Source organism: Argiope bruennichi, chromosome 3, assembly GCF_947563725.1.
Source record: "Argiope bruennichi chromosome 3, qqArgBrue1.1, whole genome shotgun sequence".
NCBI classification, from domain to species: domain Eukaryota; kingdom Metazoa; phylum Arthropoda; class Arachnida; order Araneae; family Araneidae; genus Argiope; species Argiope bruennichi.
The window spans coordinates 31155292-31179838 of NC_079153.1; the positions used below are offsets into that span (position 1 = coordinate 31155292).

The 24547-nt window shown below is 30.0% G+C and overlaps 1 protein-coding gene across 5 annotated transcripts in view; it reads left to right on the forward strand.

Annotated features, from left to right (window-relative positions):
- LOC129963162 (ubiquitin carboxyl-terminal hydrolase CYLD-like) overlaps positions 1-24547 on the forward strand; it is a 75781-nt gene that overhangs the window by 13966 nt on the left and 37268 nt on the right. For 4 of the 5 annotated variants that reach the window (XM_056077290.1, XM_056077291.1, XM_056077288.1 and 1 more), the window contains exon 3: positions 3577-3751. In XM_056077290.1, the coding sequence (XP_055933265.1) occupies positions 3577-3751 (175 nt within the window). Of the gene's footprint in view, positions 1-3576; positions 3752-13105; positions 13303-24547 lie in introns of those variants that run through there. The other variant, XM_056077292.1, reaches the window with a different exon arrangement.

Sequence of the window (24547 nt, forward strand, 5' to 3'; positions counted from 1 at the left end):
TTTTATCTTGGGAAAAAACCAAACTTTTTTTATTGTTTCTTCAAATATTTAACTATTCGATTTTCTTTCATTGTTAAAACTGAAGAAAGATTCTCCTTATTATCTATGCAGTTTGATTGCAGCCAGACAGTGAAATGACCGCTAAAGACAAACCGCTGAAGTGCAATTTGAAATAAATTACCCAGACACTTTAATATGTTCAAAACACCATGATGTCATGGGACTTGACTCTTATCAGGAAGGCTTGTATACACAATCGATAGAACAAATCTAAGATTATTAAAATAATAAGGTTTTAATGTCCATAATAATATGATAATGAAAAATACTATAGTCTAGTAACAAACTAAATATTATTATCTATGCAAATGAGTTGCCAAAAGCGGTTACTGATTAATATATGCGAGTGTATTGCGTGTTTTATTGATGATAGATTGGTAAATATGGTTATTGATTTGTCATTATTCCCAATTTGGACTATTCATGTACAGTATTTTTTCTATTAAAGAGCATTTTTTCACTTACCGAAATGAAAAAAAAAATTAATAGAATAACTGTAATTTTTTTTTATTTGATGCCTGCTTACAAAGATAATAAAATTCTACATAATGTGAAACAATATCATTTAACTTTTTCTTTTTTCAAAAATATTTTTTAAAAAAAGTGAAGTTCTTGGAAAGGAGTCAGAATCGCTAACTATAATGTTAGAAAATGTGCAAAGTTAAGGAAATTGGCTACTATCCAGAATGCCATGTACCTATTTGTTTCTTTTTAATCGGATGATTAAATTACTTTCAGATTTTCTATTCTTGGCAAATTTTCATTTTTTCCTGGTATAATCCGCTGTTTAGGCAGTTTTTTCATTCTGAGAACTGTAGTTTTTATCTAAAAATATTTACCTTTAGAGGTCTGTTCGACATTTTGCTTTTATTAAAAGTAGAATGATAATTTTTGGCGTTTTTTCCCTCACATTTTTTATTTGTGCATTAATCATTCAGTATGTAGACGTAAGAGAGTTTGTATTAAAACAATGTATAATTAATTTCCGAATTTTTAACTTTTTTGGGGTGTTACAAATTCATGTATAATTGAAACTTACCAAAACTGTACTTGATTTTTATGCTCTTTGCTTAACTGCGGCATTGATGGATTAAAGGCTTGGTACTCGTCAGTGGCCCCGAGCTGAAAGGTCCTTCCTGTCTTTTCGAAATGATTATCTTTTTTAATGATAGATAAATTATTCTTGAAACTATCCAAATTAATTTTCAACCAACCAGATGTGAAAATTAAGTTAAAATGGAATATTCACCAATCATAGGTGACTTGATATTAGCTTTCCAGAATTTAAAGAGCGAGACACTCTCAAAACAAAGAACAAATAACTTCACAAAATTATCATTTCTTTGATTAAACGATCATCATCTCTACTACTGATGAAAACGAACGTGGTTGGGGCTTTACAAAGTGGGTGGACCGCTGTACATTGAATTACTAAATTTTTTAAAATATGCTTTGAAGGTGGGATTGAGCGATATTATTGAAATTTTAATTGGTGTTTTTATTCATTAAAAATTAAATAAAATTTTGGAATATTTTTTTCGCAGTGACTTTCTAAAACGTTCTTATTTCGATCAAATATTTATCTTTAGCATGAAATATTTTTCTGTAGGAATATTATTAACTTTTGTTATGATTAGTTTAAATATTTAATTTTTAATTACCATTATAATATATAATCATCCTAATTTAGAATCAGGTGTGAGCAAAATAAAAATCTTCAATAAATTCCATATATTTAATGAATTATTTAACGTAATATTTTATTTAATAGATGAATAAAAGATCTGAATCATTTACTTAGATGCAAAAATTCAGTGCATATGTTATGTATTTATGCATCAAAATAATGTTCAATTTTTAGACATTTTTTTGCATATTATTTTCTTATCTTGTTTTATCTGATTCATGTTTTGGTTTATAGTAACAAGCAATGCTTTAAACATACCTAAAATTTTAAAACGTGCTCGTTTTAAATTTGATTGACAAAGCTAAATTACTAATACAGGGTGTCTATAAATGATGGACCCGATTTTAAAAAATCATATTTTCAAAAGTTCTCGACGGAATAAAATAATTAATACTTAAAAATAACGAGAAAAGCACGAAGTTTTTTTTTTGTTACCAACAGATAGTTTTTTTAACCTTATAAATGTTCGGTATGGGACCCTTTTGTCACACGGCATACGTCCAATCGATAATCTAGTTCATTCCACACATTTTGTAACATGTTTCTGGTAATGTTTTGTAATGTTGCAGAAATGCGTTGTTTCAATTCTGGGAGTGTTGGCTGTACGAAAACACGGTCTTAAAAAAAACTCTCCCTCACCTTCTCCACTGCGTCGTTCGTAAGGCTTGGCAGGCCGCTGCTTTTCTTTTTGCACAAGCAACCTGTTTCTTTAAACTGCTTGTATCATCGCAAAATGCTTTTGTTAGTTGGTGATTCTTTACCGTATTGAATTCTAAAAGCAGGTTGAACAGTAGTAGTCGAAAAAACCCTTGCGTACTCCAACACACAAAAACTCTTCTCACTCAATGTCGCCATTTTGGGCTTCTTACTCTCAGCGATCGTAAATGTGCTGTCATCTGTTAGTAACAAAAAAAACTTCGTGCTTTTCTCTTTATTTTTACGCATTAATTATTTTATTCCGTCGAGAACTTTTGAAAATATGATTTTTTAAAATCGGGTCCATCATTTATAGACACCCTGTATATTATTAATATTGTTATGAATCTGTAACATTCCTTCCTTGCATTGGTAATTTTATCGTTGGAAAGAGAGATTCGTAGATGTTCTCAATGGATGCAGAAGAGAGATTCAATAATCCCTTGATCTTGGCGACTTTGGCGATAAAAATGGAAGTTCTGGAAATGAGAGACTTATGGTCCTATCTTAAATAGGATTTGAGATCTGGATATTTTCTTGTAAATTGCCAGTGACTTCACATCTTGTCTGGAGATTGTAAGGATAGGTGGAAAATGTAATTTTAGTATTCAAGGAGCAAATTCGATTTTTACTGTGTTGAAAGCAGAATGAGGAAATAGGAAACGTGCTCATTAGTTTAGTTTTCCGAGAACTTTACTGTATTTTATTTAATAAACCAAATCTAAAGCGAGCATATAGTATTATTATAATAGTACAATATTATAAAAATAACATTTTCTCTTCATTATTTTAAAAGCATTTTTTTGGTGAGTATATGAAACAATAACAAACTGAAATAGCTTCTTATTTCTTCTCTTCATTATATTTCGAATTAGGTTTTTAAAATATATTAATAATAACTGATATTATTAAAAAAAAAATTCAGATTTCGATTTGGAAGCATAATGGTATCTTGTATTGAACAGAAATCATTTATGGTATTATAGAAATTGATGAATCCTTTTTTTTCCCTTATGATGTTTCTGTTTTTGAATATTTAAAGAAGAGCGCTATTTTCAATGCCGTTTTATACCTTTATATTTTATTTATACCTTTTGATGATAATTAATTTTTTTTCTAAACGTTTCTTGCAGGTCCACCCAGAGCATGGCGTTTGTGATGGAAGCATCAAAGGTAAGCGGTATTTCCAGTGCGCCAGCAACAACGCCATATTCGTCGGGATCAACAGATTGAGATTGCATTTGAGGGGTTATAAATATACACAGAGTGGTAACATCGTTGAACACGCTGATCACAGAGAAAGAGATGGTAGGTTGTAGCACTGAAAAACATAACTTTTTTTTTATTGAAAAAAATATTATTTTTAGATTCTCCATTATCATTGATTCAAAAGAACAACAAAAGTAGTTGGCTTAGGTGAAAACAAAACCAGTTACATAAATATATTTATTTACAACCCAATTGAATGATTTCCTGTTTAGTTGGAACAATTATTGTTAAATTAGGAATATTGTTTACGCAAGAAACCTTTCTTTCAAAGTATATTAATGTTTGTTATTAAGGAAAGAAATATTTCATCTGAAATAAATATTTTTTTTAATCTTGTTCTTGCAACCGTGCCGCTAATTGATCTTCAGTGAAAATTTTGATTAAATGTAATTTATTATCATTATTATCAACGCTTTTTAGTGAAGAAATTAAGTTTTCATTCAGGAAATATAGCTATATTATTCTTGTGTAATTACTTAAAATGTGGAGTCAACAGTTAGAAATTGGTCTCCCTATTCCCTCGCATAGCTATGATTCGGATGTACTTCATATACGACAAACTGGTTACTCCGACCCGCCGGAAGGCACTCGAAAAAATCTGAATGACCGGACAGCCGGAACAGCAACATTGGCGGGACTGTGGTTGAGTCCTAAGGGCCATCACCGGCCTCCTCCAATTGGGAAGTATACAATCCTCCAATTGGGAAGTATATTCTGTCATCGATGTGAAGAGCCTGAATCCCACCTTTTTGTGTACCCACAAGGGTGGTGAGAATTAACCACTATGTCGGAAGCTTCCGATCCTCAATTACGAGGAGCCCCCTTCCCGTGGTACGATGTACTCCATATAAGAAGACATAAGCATTCTTTCCTTCTGTATATAGAAATACGGAAGAGAGGCTAAATCCCTGCGTTGCACGTCTTAGCAAATATTGCTGTGCCACACCAATAATATTTTTCTGCTAGTTTCAATATCAAAAATTTATGAACATTCTTGATAATTTTTCTATCAAGTTTTATCTGTAGTGGAGTAATACGTTTAAAAAGTTTGAATCTACTCTATTAGAATTCGTTAGAATTTTCATTTGTATAGCTAATTTGTTTAGTTAATGGCAAAGCATGAAGTCACTTTTTTTAATGAATTTCCCGAAAAGTGAAAAATATTCATAATTAAAATCCTATCGTACTAATTAATTTGAATTGTTGCATTTTTTTTGAAGTTCAGGTATTAAAATTCGTGTTACGAATAATTTTTGCTAATTCAATCTTTTTTTGTGTGTATGTAAGCAACTGGTGGTCTTTAGTTGCAACTTTCATTAACTTTTTTGCCCCTTTGTCAGCCCTTCAAATTTTTTTGACAATTATATTGAGTGAAAGAAATTTTGGATGAAATTGAATGATATTACAAGTCCATTATTGAAGTTCCTTTATTTTGAAGTTTGTTTCTCTAAACATCGATCGGTAGTTTAATACTTGAAGACCATTTGACAGAAGTGCCACCTTTAATCTGATGAATTTTATTGTGATGTTTTACTAACATATTAATTGTCAAATCTTCTGTCTTTATGTTTGTAGGTCAAAAAAATAGGTCCCGGAATTCGTTACTTGATTAAAGATAAAGCGAGAAATATTTTTGGATGAGATAAGTTTTATCTAAGTTACTTATCGCAGAGAAATCGTTGATTTTATTATCTCTCTCGTACTGTGTAACTTCATCAAAATATTTTTCATAGTTACGTATGATAAAATTTTTCATATCTACCGTGCAACGAAAACCATGGAATATTGCATTAGTAGAATAATGTTTGAGTCAGACTTATGACATGATGAAAATGAGTTGGAATTATTTCAGTATCTAAAATTCAATTTGCACCCCAAATGCAAATAGTAATGATAATTCAATCATAGTAATTTAACAGTAAGCATATAGAGAAATTACTGATAAAAAAATATGGTAATTCAAATGGCAATTCAGAAATAAAATTATGGTATATTTGTTATTTAAAGGGAAAATGAAAATTTGCTGCCGAATTTATTTTAACTAAATAAATAAGTTAACCTAATTATAACACACACACACACACACACACACACACACACACACACACACACACACACACACACACACACACACACACACACACACACACAATATAGTATAACATTTTTTAATGGTAAGAATATGGATTAAAAAGGGTAAGTTAACAGAACCGGCATCATTTAAGCTGTAATTTCGATTATTAGAGAAGATTAAGAGGTAATTAAGGAGCGTTAATAGGTAAGGTGGTTTAAATGGCGTGTTTGTGTTATAATGTTTAGATATGTTATTGAGGAGGAAAAAAAAAAAAAAAAAAAAAAAAAAAAATCCTAAAAATTGCGGAATTCCTAAAAATTTAAATTAACTTCTGCCCGAAATAATTTTGAAAAATATTCCGAGACGTATGTCATATAGATATACTTCGAATATATTTTACATTGAATTTTACTCCGGTCTCTTGATTTTTCAATTAATGTTATGTTAAAATATTGATATCTATAATTCTATAATGCACCAGATTTTGGCACCCCAAAGCAAGATTTCGTTCAAAATTTGACGGAAATCGTTAAATTTGCTTTAAAGACCACATATCTCAATTTTTTCAATCCAGCTCAAAGTGTTTTTTTTTTTTTTTTTTTTTTTTTTTTTTTTTTTTTTTAAATTATCGTTTTCACTGACAGACGAGTAGACACAATGCTAAAAATGTATTTTTCGAATTAAGGGAAATCTCAAACGTGGAGTTTTTTCAAAATCTCGAGTTTGATTTATTACAATATTTTCTCTATAATTCGTATATCGTCAAATTTTGAACGAAAAAGTAAAAATAATAATAAAAAATCAAACTACGATGAATAATAAGTCAATTATTTATTATAAGTAGCCTTTAAATGACGTTTTGCACAAAACTATATACATTTTTCAACTTTCATAATAAATCTTTTATATGTATCGCAAAAAAATGACGAAGCCAAAAGAAAAGTGAATTAATTTATTTTTGTATTTTCTCTGTAGTAGGAAAAAATAATACATATCAAAATGTCATAATAATGCAATACATGATTCTCATAAATTGATACGCGCAGTTAAAAGTTTTATTATTTTAAAATAAAAAGAAGATAGTAACTATTTTTTCTTGATAATTAATAACTTAACAATTTTTCTTTTGATTTGATCATTTTTAGTTGTATACTGACAACTAAGTATGTAAAGTAACCAAATTATTAAATCCGTACGATGAAGCGATTTTTTCGAGGTTTTCCAAATCAATGAAATAAGAAATAAAATTTAAATTTCGAAAATTTTGAAAGGAAATCTATTTTTAATTCATTGATCACAGAAGATTTTGTGGCAGCATTATTATTAACTTTTTAAGTTGCTTAAGATACAAACATCGATAAGCATCAGTGTCTATTGGTAGAGTGTTCGAGCGCGAGTTTTGATGTTCTAAATAACTGTTCTCCAAATAGGTATTGGAACACTTGACGATGTAGCAATCCGACTCCCTCTACTTGTTTAAAGAAAAACAAAGGGGGCGGAGATAGGACTTTACATTACAAAATGTGACGAGAAAAATTGCTTTATTATAATTATGATTTTTGAATTCTATATTTATTAATATTTATTCTAAATCGCAAATCTTAACTTCAGTGTTACGAATTTTCAGCTACTAGAAACTCAAATAACAAAAAATAAATCGGTACTCAAAATAAAGTTTCTCAACATTATTTATTTATCCTTTTTTTTTACTTCTTTTATTGATAACATTGGAATTTGTTGTACTGTAGAGATATCTTCAAAAGAGCTATATCTTTACAAAACAAAACATGCACTTGCAAGGTCAGGTTATTGAAGATAATTTCTCTATGAACTCGGCATCTAAATTAATCCTCAGATTTTTTTTCCCTTGCACTTTGGAGAATCCGATAATATTTTGAAATAGTGTTATCTGTCTGTCAAGACATGTAAGTAGCACATGTTATTTTTTTGTACAGATTTTTGTGTCGTTTTAAATAATTCAGTATTGATATACTTAAAAATATTAAATAGTTGTCTTTTAGAAATAAAAGAAAAGAAAGTTCCAGAGAAAAATATTTTATGAGTAAATGTTGATGTCTTTAAAAATAGCTTAAACTCTCGATTATAACTACCTCCTGGCTCCAAGTTTAAAGTACCTCTCAGTGAATAAAGAATCCGTGAAAGAAGGAAAAAAAATGTGTTAATTTTTTATAGGAGATTTTATTTTTGAAAAAATTGAAAAGTTAAAATTCGCAAATAATATTAATGTTTTCTCTTTTCGAACTAATAAATTATTTATCTAATTCAAAATAAAGTTTAATTCAATAAAAAAAATGATACATTCGAATCCATCGATGATAAATACGATTAGAAAATATCAAATAGTTTCAGATATAATTTTTTTGGCTTAAGAGGACTAAACAGGAATCAAAAATAACATATAGTAATTCTCATCAACGAGAGATTTATTGAAATTTTTTTCAATCGATTAAAATATTCAAATTTGTTTAAATTTTTTAGAAATTGATCAATCATAACAAAAAAAGTTGTTAACGTTGAAAGAAACAATAATGAGAAGAATCCCTGAGTCTAGTAATGATCCTGTTAAAATCTATCTAAAAAGACCCTTAAAGTTTCGATTTCTCCCCTCCTCCGAAAAAGAGAGTTTTAAATTTCTTTAATAAAGGCACTGTTTTCTTTTCCTTTTTTTGTTTTCTTATTTGTCGGGGATACGCGCTTTTTGTGTAAAGCTATTGAGGCGTCTGAATTTATATAAATGAAAACGAAAATTCTTAAATAATTTGCATACAATAGAAATTCAAATTGCTCAATAGATTTCTTTCAAATTTTGCTCAGAAATACTATGAAGTATAGGCGAAGTTTCAAGAGAATGATCAAAAAAGTTAATTAAAACCTCCCTGAGTTCGGGAAACACATTTTTAGAAAAAATCCGTCTGTCTGTCTGTGACAATGATAACTCAAAAACGCTTTGATCTAGACGGCTGAAATTTGAGTACGGTCTTTACAACAAATTTGCTGATTTCTATCACATTTGAGTAAAATCTATTAAGAGGAAGCTTATATGTCTGGTTGGATGAATATAATTTAACACAATAACTACAAAATAAAGAGAACTGCATAGATAGAATTCGATACACAGAATTAATATCTATAGTCTAGGCATCTATCAAATTTAGAGAAAAATCCAACAAGGCATTGACCATCTGTTGTCTGTACTTTAGGAAACATGTAAACGCGATAACCCAAAGATGCAATGACTTAAAAATACCATATTTGGCATCCGAATTTGTGACTACAAGTGAAGTTTCAATCAGTTTGAGAAAATGTCTCTAAAACCCGAATTCGGATATTATTAATCCCACATCAGAAATTAATCGCCAAATAACTCGCCAAGAATAACATGATAAATTCAGTAAAAATGCGAAATTACGCAAGAGGTTAGTATTTCGTAACTGTTGTACGCCAAGGCGTTCTCTGGGATAACATCTTTAATAGAGTATATGCTAGAAAGTCCTGGGGACACCATTATCACAATTTATATATATCAGATCTGATTGAAAATCTGAAATGATCGTTTGATAAATGTAATACGATCTAATACTTATAACTGATTAATAAAAACATTAAATACTCGTTTTTGAAACCATTAAAAATGATTTTATGTAAAGGATTTCATAAAGTTTACTTTAGTTATGAATAAAAATTATTTAACGAAAGGTATAGTTGTGGGTTTATATTCTATCACGAGAAAGATTTACAGTAATATTGTTTCATAAAAATTTAAAGGTCCTTTCATTTAGAAGAAGTTAAAAAGGTATTTGTTGTTGCCGTATTACAACATTGTAATTCTTAAACGCTTTTATAGTTTCGAGAGTATTTATAGCTAGTATTAATTTTCTGTAAATATTGGAAGTTTCCTTATACAAAAATAGAGTTATTGCGGTTGAAAACAAATAGATGAAAAGGGAGCGTATTCTTGACATTGAAAATTAAAATATTTCTAAATTAGGCCTTTGAGGTACTTTCGAGCGATTTATATATTTTGTTCCAGATAAAAATGCAATAAAATATAGATAAAATGTACATACCAATTTTAAAGGAATTTTGTGATAGTATTTGTTTTGAAACAGACGATTTTTCTTTTTATAAACTTAGGAGAAAAATCAATGAAGTGTGGAAAAAATACATTTTTATAAGTTTGCCAGTAGAAAATATTTTTTTTAAAACTGTTTAATTATTTTTCCAATCTTTTTTTAATGGCAGGTATAGGTTTAAATATATTATGCATCATTTTTAGTGTAGATAATTCAGTTGCAAATAATTAATATTCTCCTAACATTTATGTAGGCGTTAATTGTGTGTGTGTGTGTGTGTGTGAGCAATGATATTTTAAAATTTAATTTAATCCTAATTAATTTCCAAATTTTTTAGCCTAATTCAACCCATGTCAAAGTCATTCTAAAATATTCCCTTATTTCCTGACCCTGTTCCATTTTTTTCTTTCTAATTAATTCAACTGAAGCTTTGTAAAAATGTTTGCGTCAGCGGTTCCCACGTACCGAGTGAAGGGATCCCTCTGTTTCCCTTGTCAAGGTCGATACGTGTAAGAAATTCCAATCGGAATCGACACGTGTCAGAAATCTCATGTTATATAAGACCAGGTATAAAATGTTCATCAGCCTTCATTTTTCTTCTTTTCGCTCTGTGTTGTGCGTGTGTTCGTCGCTCCTCTTGTACGTAATGTGCGCCTCTCCTGGATAAAATAAAACAACGTCAAAAAATCGAAAGTCTCTCCAATGTCTTCGAAACTGTCTTCTGATTTTAAAAATTATTATGTTTATATTATATATATACATTGGTGTGCAAAGCTTAAGCAACAATGTATATTTTAAGCAGGTAGCCATGAAATTGCAGAAAGGAGGTTATTGCGATCAGTACAATGAACACGCATTTCAGTAGAAAGGGGACGCGTATGCAAATGCCAGGAACAAAACACCATAGGTGACGTGAGTGTACGTAAAACGCGTACAGTCGGCTCAAGTCTACAAGGAAAGCAAGAACGGAAACGCAATTAAAGACATTCGCTGCAAGTGCAAATGAGTTCTGATCGGAAAGCTGGAGGAGGAGTGCAGTTTAACCAATGTAGCTGAAGAGTCCGGAATCAACAAAAGTGTCGTTTCCCGAGCTTGGAAAGCCTTCCAAACCATAGGTATAGTTGTTAAAAAAGTTGGTGGTGGTCGCCCTAAGAAAAATAACTGCAGTGGATGACCGATATATCGTTCTGCAGGCGAAAACAGCACTGCTCAGCAATTGTGTACAGCAACAGGGCAACAAGTGTCGTGGTTTACTGTGGTCAGACGCTTTCACAGGAGTAACTTATCGCTCACCGTCTTGAACGCTGCATATCAGTGAAAGTTGGTCATAGGTGGCACCATTTAGAATGGTGTAAGGAGCGCAAAAACTGGACATCTCATCGATGGAGTCGTGTCCTCCTTATGGATGACAGTCGCTTCAATGCCACAAGTGATTCTCAACGCCAGTTGATTTAGAGAGAGGTCCGGACGCGGTTTCATCCCAGTAACGTCACAGAAAGAGACTGTTACGGTGGTCCTGAAGTTTTCATCGAGGAGGCATTATGCTGAACAGGCAGACTGAGCTCCACATTTTCGACAGAGGTTCTGTAACCGGAGATCGCTATTGTAAGGTGGTGATCCTTCCACATGTGCGTCTGTTTCGAGGTGCTATTAGACCAGACTTCATTTTTATGGATGACAGTGCACGGCCACACCGGACTGCTGATGTTCAGCTGCTACTGGAAATGGATTGGCCAGCATTCCCTCCTGATTTAAATCCGATAGAACATGTGTAGGATGCTTTGGGGAGACGCCTTGCAGTACTATTACATCCTCCGGGAAACACCCAATAATTGAAACATGGTGATTCAGGAATGGTCTCTCTTACCTCAAAAACTGTTGGACAATCTGTTGCTGAGTATGGAGAGACGGTGTGAAACAACCATTGTAGTAAGGGGAGGGCATATCCCATACTAAGGAACATATGCTTGTTGTTCTTCCTCTTGGATAGACAATCATATGTAGCGATACTGAGTTCAATAAAGCTTTTTTGTTTTTTGATTCCATACTATATACATTGTAATCATTTTTGCGCAACTGCGCTTCCGTCATCGTTTAAGTACAAAATGCTTTCTCTCATTTCTGAATTTCATGTCTCTGATGATTTCTCGGATTTATGGCAAAAAAAGCACACCTGTGTGTATATATATATATATATATATAATTTTAAATAATTATAACATTTTTTTTGTGTGTGTGTGCAACTACGAAGTTTTCTTTCTCTAGAAGAAAATATATGTATTTATTGCTTGACGTATTATAATATTAATAAACATTTTAATTAATAGATTAAGAAATGATATACTCTTCTAATTTCACATTTCATTTGTTCGTTCTATTTTTCAATTTGATACCATTATATATTTGGTAACATATATTATTCTTACGTCTAGAGTTGAATCGTTTTAGAGAATGCTGCTAATTTTCTTCATTAACTGTTTTTCTTTCATTTCAGAAATTATAAAATTCACATTTAATTTTTTTCCCGCACGTATGTTACCGATGCGATTCAATTTCTTTCATAAAATCGTTAGATATTTCTGTTTCGACACGATGATGATCTAATAAAGAAATTGTTCATAAAATCGTCATTGTTTTGAACATTCATTTCATTGCAACATTTTCAACAGTTATATTTTATTCGTTGAATAATAATATCCTAATAAGTTCTGTGGTTTGTAAATTACAGTTTGATTGAAATTTTTAAGCTTTAGCTATATTAATCTCAAAGTGAATCATTGCAGATTTGGATCACTGCATCTTTCGCTACATTTGCAGTAAACATTTTTCTGTTTAATTAGAAAAATCACCCAATTTAATGATCTGAATAATTATATATTTTTTTTACCTATTAAAACGTTGTTAAATGCCAAAGTAGCGATTCTTTTAACTAAATTTGAATTCTTTATTCACTGTGACACAACTATTCTATGAAAGAACTGCAATCATCGGTAATGATTAAATATACTCCAGCCTCCTAGATCGTTGTCTTGTCTTTTGAGGATTGACAACACTCTTTTGTATTTGTTGCTTCATAACTTTTGGAAACAATCAGTCTGTCCTTGAAAAAATGCTTGATATAAAAATAGTATTATTACCCACTCGTGATTAGAATCACTCATACGTTACGTCAACTTCGCGTCCAATTGTTCCGCGTATGATGTTTGCGACTAGTTTGTCACCCTCGCTGCTCTGAGCTGCATCATTCCTGGCCGTGTGTTCGGATAAATATTTGAGCTTGTGTTTTATTTCGTTTGAAATGATGGATGCTATGAAAGTTGGTCGTTCTAAACTGGGGGGTCTGAATGGATTTCTGACTTCGTCTCGGAAAGAATTGCATCGGAGAATGAAGATGTCGCGGAATTATACCAAAATTACGAATGGTAAATATTTTTTTTCATTAGTGTTTATTTACTGCACAACATTTTGAGCTTCTGTCAGAGTTGAAGTGTTAATTTTTAATTGCTGTTTTAAATTGCATATTTTATTCCTTTTTTTTTCTATTATAAATTAAAATACTTTATCTTTGATGACCTATAACGGAGTATTGGTAGTAAAAATTTTTTAAGAAGTCATTTACTATAATGTTTTGCCTCCCCTTTTTTGTAATGAAAAATGCTGATTTTTTTAAAAAAAAAAAAGAAATTACTATTCTTATTGACATTAAAAAAAAATTTCTTCTGAGAAACAATATTCTGTGCTTGAATTTTAATAATTCCATCAGTAGCATTTAATGTTGTTTACACTTGAATGTGTTTTATTTAAAGATCTTGAAAAAGGAACCTTTTTAAAAAAAATTTTTTTACGCTGTAAGAATCTTAACATTGCGTTAATTATGTGCAGATGGGACAATATATATTTATACAATATTAAAAGATTTTCGTTCAGCTCTTAGATATGTACACTTCGTTTTTGTTTTATTTAACACTAGCCGCCTTTGGCGACCAGCTGGTTCGCCAATCTTAATGTTCATTTAAATTTTAATAATTAAATATTTTACGCAATTCCTACTTTAATAGATTCTTCATCAAAATATTTTAAAACTTCAAATTTTGATAGTCATATAATTCACTCATAATATTATAAAGGCCTTCAGTCATAACGTAATATGTATCTCTCTAATTTTCTGTTCGCTCCCGTAGAATTTATGCTTTAAATTAAAGTGGAAAGAATTAATCTGCAATTAATACAATAATATTTTTTACTGAAACAAAGCATTTTTTTTAATAATATGATTACTGAAAAGAGAGTCACTGAGCATTTAAACTTTATAGGCACTAAAGAATATCTTTCTTAATTTATGTAATATCTCAAGAATTTGTCAACAAAACTTTCTCAGGTTTATCATGAACAGATCGATTAATTAACAATGTTTAATTTTAAATGCACTAAACACTAAGAAAATAAAATGAATCGTTTAAATCAATCGGTCGAAAACAGGTTTAAAGAACTACTTAAAAAACGATGTACTTAAAACTATAAGCATATACAAAAAATATATAACTAACATAAATACAATTTAACTACAAAAGCATGCAACTAACCTAAAAATAATTTAAATCAAGAATCATCGGTTGATAATATTGTCAACAATCAGAACACAATGCGCATGCGTGAATTTTCAACGCCAGTTACGGCAACGCAAATGCGTGAATTTTTCTACGCCAGTTGGGGTAACGCTATGCAGATTAGACATTTTTAATTTCCTTTATTCTGTTTTATTTTAACTCAAAAGTACTTCAGAATGAATCTGAAAGATCGATTAACAATGTTTAATTTTAAATGCATAAAACATTAAGAAAATAAACAGAATCGTTTGAAATAATCTGCCGAAAAATGTTAACCTTAGCCTCATTACTTTTCGGAGAAAGAAAAAAAAAAAAAAAAAACTGAAGCCTTACTCATTTGGCGAGGGGGGGGGATGGAAGATTTTTTGGCGGTAAAGTTAGTTTTTAATGAATAATTAAAATTCTAATTAAAAATACAAAAAAAGGGACTCCAGGTGCACATTCCCTACCTCTAAGGTATACATGTACCAAATTTGGTAGCTGTAGGTCAAATGGCCTGACCTTTAGAGTGCCAACACACACACATTGAGCTTTATATAAGTATAGATTTTTGGTTTATTAAAAGTGGTCGTGACATAGTAAATGGTTACCAAAACTGATTGCTAAATTTTCAGGGTATCGTATCAGTATTTTTTTTTTTTTTGTTTGTTTGTTTTTAAACTCTAGAACTTCAGTCTTGAAATGTGAATCTATATTTATATAGCAGTTTATACGCATTTATCCCCACGTCTAACTTGAAATCAAGTCCCTTCCCCCAACAGATGGTTATGCCATTTTCCTAAAGCTCCTCGAAGTGCTGTTTCAGATTCAGAATAATTATTATCTAATTTGAGAAGATTCACAATTGTTAGTATGGTGATGAAAAATTGCATACAATGGGAAATTGTATATTTTTAAAATAATGATACCAAGCAGGATTTTAAATTTTATTGAATATAATTTCCAATTAGAAATGTCCTTCGGCTTTAATGTATGCATCAAGAAAGGAAAACTTTGTTAATCGTAACTTTTAACAATTGGAAGAATAAATGTTAAAGTGAAACAATGAAATTAGGTTTAATTTCATTTTAACAATGAATTGTTATAAATAAAATAAAAAAAGATGCATCTAAAAATTTGTTAAAATTACTGTTAAAATTGCACGAGAACTAAATTGTCATCATTAGAAAGATAATGTTTTGGATTGTAAAATGATGTAACTTTTTTGATCTGTGAGATTTTTTTCTTCTGAAGTTATTGCGGTAAATTCCCCCAAACTTTCTTAAGCTATTGCAATCAAAGATTTAAATAAAATTAAAACAATATCTCCCGTATTCCAACACTATAAAGTACATGTTAGATTCGGTAGTTTTATTTTCAACTGTGCTCTATAGAATGCTTTTATTATTAGTAATGTTTCCAGTAACTGCAAGGAGTTACTCCCGCCTGTCTTAATGTCCGAGGTTATCTGAATTATCCTGAAAAACAAAATAGGTACTTTTGTGAACACATTATAACTTTATTGTATGCATCATCCCCTCATCTACCCATCGTCACATAGGGGAAAGATCTGTCATCAACCGTTTACCATTAATATATTCATCAGGGGAGCGAAATCTAACCATTTTACCGAAAGCCTCTCATCCCGAGATCTAAGGTGCCGCTTAGTGGCATTCGAGATATCAGTATTAATTAGTGACTTTTCTTATTAAATTTTTTTTTGTTTCTTCAAATTTAGTATTAATTATTTATAATTCAATTAATTAATTTTTGGAGTGAATGAGTGAGCAGGTATGTGTATAAAATGTCAAAAATGAATTTTAATTGATTTAAAGTGATTAAAAATTCCCATATATGTGTGAATTTCATGCTTTTCTCTAAAAGCGGGGGAAACCTATTACAATATGATTAAATTTGAAAATATTCTTTGACGTTTATATTACAGAGACCCCCAATCTTTGTGTACAGTCCATGCTGGTAAATTGAGTAATTCAGTAATTAAATCAGAAACGGCGGCAGAGATTTGTTGACGGGGGGGGGCAAGAGAAATCCGACAGAGGGGCAAGCACAATATCTCTATTTTGGCTTCAAAATAACTCATTATAATTAGTTTTACATTTAATTACCGGAAATCAAGTATTATTTGGCGTCTTTTTTATTCAGATGCTGATCCTTTCTTTTATTGTTAAAACTTTACAAAGGTATTTGTAAAAAAAAAAATTACCCAGTTTCTTTTACTATCAAAAAATTGTCAATATTTGAGTCTATTTCTTTGTGAGACTCTTGAGATTTAATTTATCTGAGATCTAATTTTAGAAAAAATAGTATGATTATATCCCATACTAGATTGTAGTATATTAGATTGAACACAGATTGTGCCAGAATGGCGTGTCATGCTAAATGAACAAATGCATGCTCTTGCTATTTTATATCAGAAGCTATATAAAATGAATGTTGAAACCAAAAGTTTTATAAAAGAAACTTTTTTTAGAAATTCAGAATAATAAATTAAAAATATTCGATGTTTTCGACAAAAATCGATTTTTCTGCGTAAAATAGTCCTCTGCCTAAAATATTTGATAAGTAAGAATTGCAATGGAATTCAGATGTATTTTGAATCAACAAAAATTTACTATCATTCGGACACGAATATTACAGAATGAGGAAAAGATATAATGATGTTGTTTCTTAAGAAGGCTGGAGAAAATATTTTGTAAATATATGTACAAACTTACTATTTTATGTTAGATATGAAAAATATTCTTATGAAAAATGGACTGCTTAAACGTTAAATCTTCCATATATTTATTTTTCAATATATATTTAGACTTAAAAAGCCAATACATTTTATTAAAAAACAATCAGATCTTGAATATGAATTCCCCTATCTTCATTTTTAGGCGTGCGTCCTTATGGTTAAGTACTTTTTTAATTCGAAATTATTGCAAGCTAATATTTTTCTCAAAAAGTGAGTTTTGGGAGGAATATTAGCTTGGTTTCTGGTTCTCGCCATTACGTACCCCTTCGTATACAATGGCGAGTCTGACTCACGTATAGAATTATTGAATTTTTAATTTTAAATCTGCAATTAAATGAAAGTATTAAGTAATTTAAAATGCGAAAATCACTTGAAAACGCATTATTACCTCAAATGCCCTTATACTATTCTGATTAAAATAATAATAATTGTGTCATAAATAAGATCAGCTATCTAATTAGGAAATTAAGTAAATTCGTATGTCAAGAGATGAATGTGTTATTTATGAATATTGTATGAATAACTATTTAATCATCATTTTATCAAGACATCTTTATTCAAAGTCTATTAAATGTTTTGGAGCGTCTGAAATTATATAGTTTTTGCCGCGAATATATAGTTTTTGAAAGAAAACAAAATAATCATAATATTGAATGTAGAGTCTGAAGAATTTAGGTAGTAATTTATTTAACAAATTTAGTATGTACTTGGATAAACTCTTTTAGTGTATTCAACATTGTCAAATAACAAATCCTTTCATCTTAATCATCAACAATGGAAAAACAGCTGGAATGAAAGCTGAAAATAATCAACTATTATGCATACTCTTTATCCATTAACAGTTATCTTACGTAATGTAAACAGGACAATTGAAAATATAGTACTTTATTACTTTTGATCCTACTTAGGTTCCGAAATTACTTAAAGTAGTTTTATTAGCAAATTTTAAAAAATTATAATTTCAAAATTACTATTCTGCTGTTACTATTTCTTATTGCTATTCTATTTACTTTAAATTAGTTGATTACTCGACGTTGCTTGGATTCCAAATTTTTTCTTGTATCTTTCCTTTCTTTTTCTACTTCTGACCGCGATTTAAAATTACGAGGTCTGTTCTAAAATAATCCTAGTGTTGCTTTAAAACGAAGCGTTGATATAACTCAACTAAAAACTTCTTGCCTCTAAATAGATTTTTCAAATAAAATGGTTCTAGAAGTAAAGGTAATTGTATTTTTCCATTACTATAACACATCTGTAGGTAACTATTTCGCACCGCAAAAGCACAGTATTCATCCATGATCCTATACTCATAATGTTTTTTAGATTCATAAGCACAGTTGGAATTGTTATTCATAAGCATAACTACTAGAATTGATATAATTAAATCACATAATCCATTGCGTAACATTCAAGGCGCAACATTTTCTCTCAACCTGTCTTCTAAATCTAATATTACGATGTTTTAAATCGACATTTTTTCTATATTCTCCTCAGATCTACGTTGTCGCTCTTCTGCAGTTCTTTTCATCTTTTATCTGTATCTTTCATCATCTGTCCGAATCCTTCTATTTTGTTTTCAATTTCCATTGCTTTGATTTGAATTCTTTTTCAACTAAAAATTCAATTAAAAAAACACACATTTCTATAGAGGCATGGTTCAAATGTTTTTTTTTTGATTATATGTAGAATCGCAGGAAAGGCTGGCAAGAAATCACTTGCAAAGTGACAATAGTTTGCTTGATCTGATTAAAATAGCAAACTTAAAAATATACGTTTCCCAAAATATATTTTGCAAAACTCGTTGCAATAAGGCAACAAACTAATTAAAGTAAACCGTAGTAAATTAAACCAATGAAATATAATATATCGCCTCTTTCGCAGTAATCATTATGAATATAAAATTCGTCTCGCTCGATATTATTAAAAATGGAAAATAAAATCTCGCTCTATGTAAATAAAGAACGAAATCTCACAATTATTTATAGACGAGAAATGCATCGTCAAACTTCACGCGATTGCTAAACCAAGAAAAATATTTAGTAACTTTTATAATATTGAAACTTTTTTTTTTTTTTTTTTACATTGAGATGACTAACTTATTTGACGCAGCATAATAAACTTCTAAATTCTCGGGTCTTAAAAACCCAAATCAATTTAAATTACGCTTACTCTTTTGGACTTCAGAATGATCTAAAAGCTTTAACTCTATTGAAAATATAGGCGGCAAATTTGTTCATAAAAACCCAAATCAATTTAAATTACTCTTACTTTTTTGGACTTCAGAATGATCTAAAAACTATAGCTCTCTAATGAGAATATACGCGGAAAATTTGTGAAGATACGCAAAATCAACGGAATTTACGGCTTAAATACATAAAACTGCTCACTAAAATTTTTTGGCATATTCTCTTATAAAGTTATAAAGCTGATGTTAATTGGGGACCTTGGGTAAGTAAGGCAAAGAACTAGAACTCCTTGCATGATATTGGGATATAATAGTTACAGAATATGAACCAAATTACACAAATATGAATTACAGAATATGAAACAAACGTTGCTGGTTCATATTACGAAACAAGTGAAAGTGGTCTTTCTCGTATATTCTCTAATAAAGGTGCTATTCCCTATCCTCGCCTCCCACAAAGAAAACGCCTTGCATGGTATTAACGAACAGTACTTTCGAAATTTTAATGTTTAGACTGAATTTAGCATTTTTATTAAATCTATCGTGTGATCTTTGGCGAATTTTTTTTTGTCGATTAAATGCTGACTTGCGGTTAATTGTATCCAAAAAAATCAATTTGTGTTTTAGGCGCATTTTTTTCCTACAAATTGAAACCAAAATTTGTTACGGAACTACAATTATAATCACAAAATTACATACCAAATTTGTTATATTTGTCATTGCGTTTTTGAGTTATCGCGTTTACGTACTTCAGAAAATACAGAGGGGCCATGATAGCCTGGTTGGTAGGGGGTTGGAATCGCGTCCCTTGAGTTGCGAGTTCCCCACCGGCTGAAGACTCTCCGTGTGTGGGGTGGCTGGTGCACGTATAAATCTGTCGTGGTCACAAAGTCGAAAGTAATAACACTGGGGGTACTGGATCAGGGGTGATCGTTCTCTGATTCAGGCCTAAATTACGACCTGTGGAATCTGAACGATCGGAGAGATCTGAGTGAATGAAATGCATGATTGAAGTCCGCCCCGTATAAAGGGTTGTGACGTGTGTTAGCTAAGTACTCTTGGCCTTAGATGGCGTTGCTGAAAATAAGAGAAGCACCCTTGGCTTAAATCACTGACTTCTAAAGTCAGTGGGCTTGTCTATGCCAGAGTGTCATTAGAAACAATAACAGCAGAAAATACAGACCGACAAGTTGTCAACCCGTGGTTGGATTTGGTTCAACATTTGATAAGTCAATCTGTGTACCTAATTTTATCCATCTAGTTCTCACCGTTTTGTATTTACCGTTTTAATTTGTATTCGAACAGACGGACAGTCAGAATTTGCTCAAAATTTATAGAAATCTACACATTGTATGTAAAGATCATATTTGAATTTCATCTTTCTACTTCAAAGCGTTGTGGAGTTAGTTACCTTTGAAACAGACTTTTTCTAAAATGTGCTTTGCGAACTCAGGAAGGCCTAAAACGCGGAGAGTTGCCGAAATCGTGTTTTCGAATTTTTTGCCGATTATAGTTCTTTCTCTATATTCCGTATACCAGAAAATAAAAATAATTAATTCGAACTTTTAAATAATCTTTACGTTCTTAAATCTTATTTATGCTGATCTATCATTGTACTAAATTTAGGCCCAATGCACCCATCGTTATGAGTGTAATAACATCGTTATAGAACAGTAATAACGGACATACATGCAATCTAACTCTTTCTTATGTATGCCATTGTTAAAGTATGAAATCCATCTTATAGAATGGTGATAAATTATTTCAGGAAATATGAATATGTTATTTTATAAAATAACTATGAATTATGGGAAATAAATGTATTGTACATTTTATCTTTAATTAACATATAAAATGTATGTTTGTTACTAGTTGACAAAATCGTATGAAAGACTTAAAAAAAGTAATTTCAAAAAACTATTAAATTTTCCGAAAAATATTTATCACGTTTTAGATTCGCAGATCTAACGTTTTTTAATGAAGGCGATTGTTCGTGTACTGTATTTTATCATTGCGAAATTCAAATAAAATTGTCTGGATTTTCAAGGTTCTATTTAATTGTGAACATAAACACATCTAAGCGGAGGAAATGTATTGGAAAAATTATCTACTGAAAAATCAAGGCACTTCATTTTCTTTAGAATTTGCGGTTTTTGGATTTTAAATGGCCTGTTTAAAGAGCTTTCCTTTTAAATTGCTTGCGTCTCACTTTTACTCAGTTGATTGTTTTGCTTGAATGAATGTATGTTGTAGATTGTATGTATGTAGATTAAATCTTCACTCTCTATGAAAAAAAAGAAAGAAAAAAAAAAAGATTAGTTGAAATAGAGAGTCGAGGCATCAAACCGGCTTATTTTAAATCCTACATATTTGACAGGATGTTTTTTAGTATATATATTAAATAAATTTTTATGTAATATTATTAAAGTTTCAACATTTTTTTGAGGCTTAAATTGAAATTGGTTAATTATAAACAGAAATTAGTTTTCACATTTCTCGTCCTTAGATTGTAGTTAACTAATATGTTACTTAACATTGAAGGGCTATAGCTATATGATTCATTCTGTCACATTTGTGTTTTTTTTCCTGATACAATTCGTCTTCAAATCGAGACGAATTTTTAATTATGTTTTAAAGTTAATTTTAGATCCGTCTATTAAATCATAATTATTGGTTTTATTTCTTCCTCTATTAGATAATTTTCTTTTTTCTTTCTTAAAAAAAAAAAAAAAAAAAAAATCCGCAAGTATTTCACTAAGTGGCTAAGCCAACTAATTCAGTTGTCTCTTTGCAAGAGCTGCCTAAGATGGTGTTTAGACCTTCGCAGACAAACAGTCTTTCTTCTAATCTATATCTATACTTATAATAAAGCTCAATGTGTGTGTGTGTGTTGGCGCTTTACAGGCCAGACCGTTTGACATACAGCTACCAAATTTGGTACATGTATACCTTGGAGGTTGGGAATGTGCACCTGGGGTTTCTTTTTTCGAATTTTTAATTAGAATTTTAATTATTAATTAAAAACTAACTTTCCCGCCAAAAAAATCTTCCATTATCCCCAGCTCCAAACGAGAAAGGCTTCAGTTTTTTTTTCTCCCAACAGTAATGAGGCTAGGGTTAAAATTTTTCGGCGGATTATTTCAATCAGTTCTGTTTATTTTCTTAATGTTTTATGCATTTAAAATTAAACATTGTTAATTAATCCATGTTTCAGATTCATTCTGAAGTACTTTTGAATTAAAATAAAACAGAATAAAGGAAATTAAAAATGTATAATCTGCATAGCGTTACCCCAACTGCCGTAGAAAAATTCACGCATTTGCGTTACCGTAAAAGGCGAAGAAAATTCACACATGCGCACTGTGTTCTGATTGTTGGCATGGCAACCATTATTAACGGACGATTTAAATTACTTTTAGTTTAGTTGTATGCTTTTGTAAGTAAATTGTATTTATGTTAGTTATATATTTTTTGTATATGCTTATAGTTTTAAGTACATCCTTTTTTAAGTAGTTTTTTTTAACCTGTTTACAATGATTTAAATTATTTTTAGGTTAGTTGCATGCTTTTGTAATTAAATTGTATTTATGTTAGTTATATATATTTTTTATATATGCTTATAGTTTTAAGTACATCGTTTTTTAAGTAGTTTTTTTAGACCTGTTTTCAACCAATTATTTTAAACGATTCATTTTATTTTCTTAGTGTTTGATGCATTTAAAATAAAACATTGTTAATGAATCGATCCATTCATGATGAATCTGAGAAAATTTTGTTGACAAATTCTTGAGATATTACATAAATTAAGAAAGATATTCTTTAGTGCCCATAAAGTTTAAACGCTCAGTGACTCTATTATCAGTAATCATATTATTAAAAAAAATGCTTTGTTTCAGTAAAAAAATATTATTATATTAATTGCAGATTAATCCTTTACACTTTAATTTAAAGCATAAATTCTACGAGGGGTAACAGAAAATTAGAGAGATACATATCACGTTATGACTGAAGGCCTTTATAATATTATTAGTGAATTATATGACTATCAAAATTTGAAGTTTTAAAATATTTTGCTGAAGAATCTATTAAAGTTGGAATTGCATAAAATATTTAATTATTAAAATTTTAACGAACATTAAGATAGGCGAACCGGCTGGTCGCCAAAGGCGGCTAGTATTCTATAAAATAATAATAAAAATATTTATTTTAGTAAAATATTCACAAAATGAAAAAGATAAATATTGCTTGAATGTGAATAAATAATTTTTCAAGCCTAATATATAATTTTAACTTATGATTTTTCTGTTGTTGCAATTTCAGTTTGATTACTTGTGAATTTTGAATAAAAATTCATAATCCTTTTTACTATATTTGAAATCTGTTTTATTATAATTTTGATGTGTTTGAAAGTGAAATAAAATTTGATTCTCAAATTGTTATTGTGACGAAAGTAATTTTCACTATATTTGAAAGCTGTTTTATTATAATTTTGATGTAATTGAAAGTCAAGTAAAATTTGGCGCTCAAATTGTTATTGTTACAAAAGTAATTGTTACTTTCTGATATATATATATATATATATATATATATATATATATATATATATATTATAGAGAAAGTATAGTAATCGTCAAAAAATTCGAACTCGAAATTTTGACGAATCTCCACGTTTTAGATTTACCTGAGTTCGAAAAACACATTTTTAGAAAATGTCTGTCTGTTACAAAGATATCTCAAAAACGTATTGAGGTAGACGTTTATACGGTTTTTATACCAAATTTGGAGATTTATATGAAATTTTGAGTAAAATCTGCTCAGAGGAAGGCCATTTGTCCGCTGTTCGAATATAAGTTAACACAATAATTAGAAATTCCTGAGAGCTACATAGATAAAATTCGGTACAGATTCGGTAAAATACAGATTTAATATTTATAGTGAAGACACTTATTAAATTTAGAACCAAATCTAACAAGGAATTGACCGTCTGTTAGTACTTTTAAAAGCATGTAAACGTGATAATTTAAAATCACAACGAATTAAATTTATTTAATTTTGCACAGGATTTTGTGAGTACAAGTGCAGTTTTGTGTCAAATTTTGGTTTCAATCGGTTGATAAAAACATGTCTAAAACACAGAT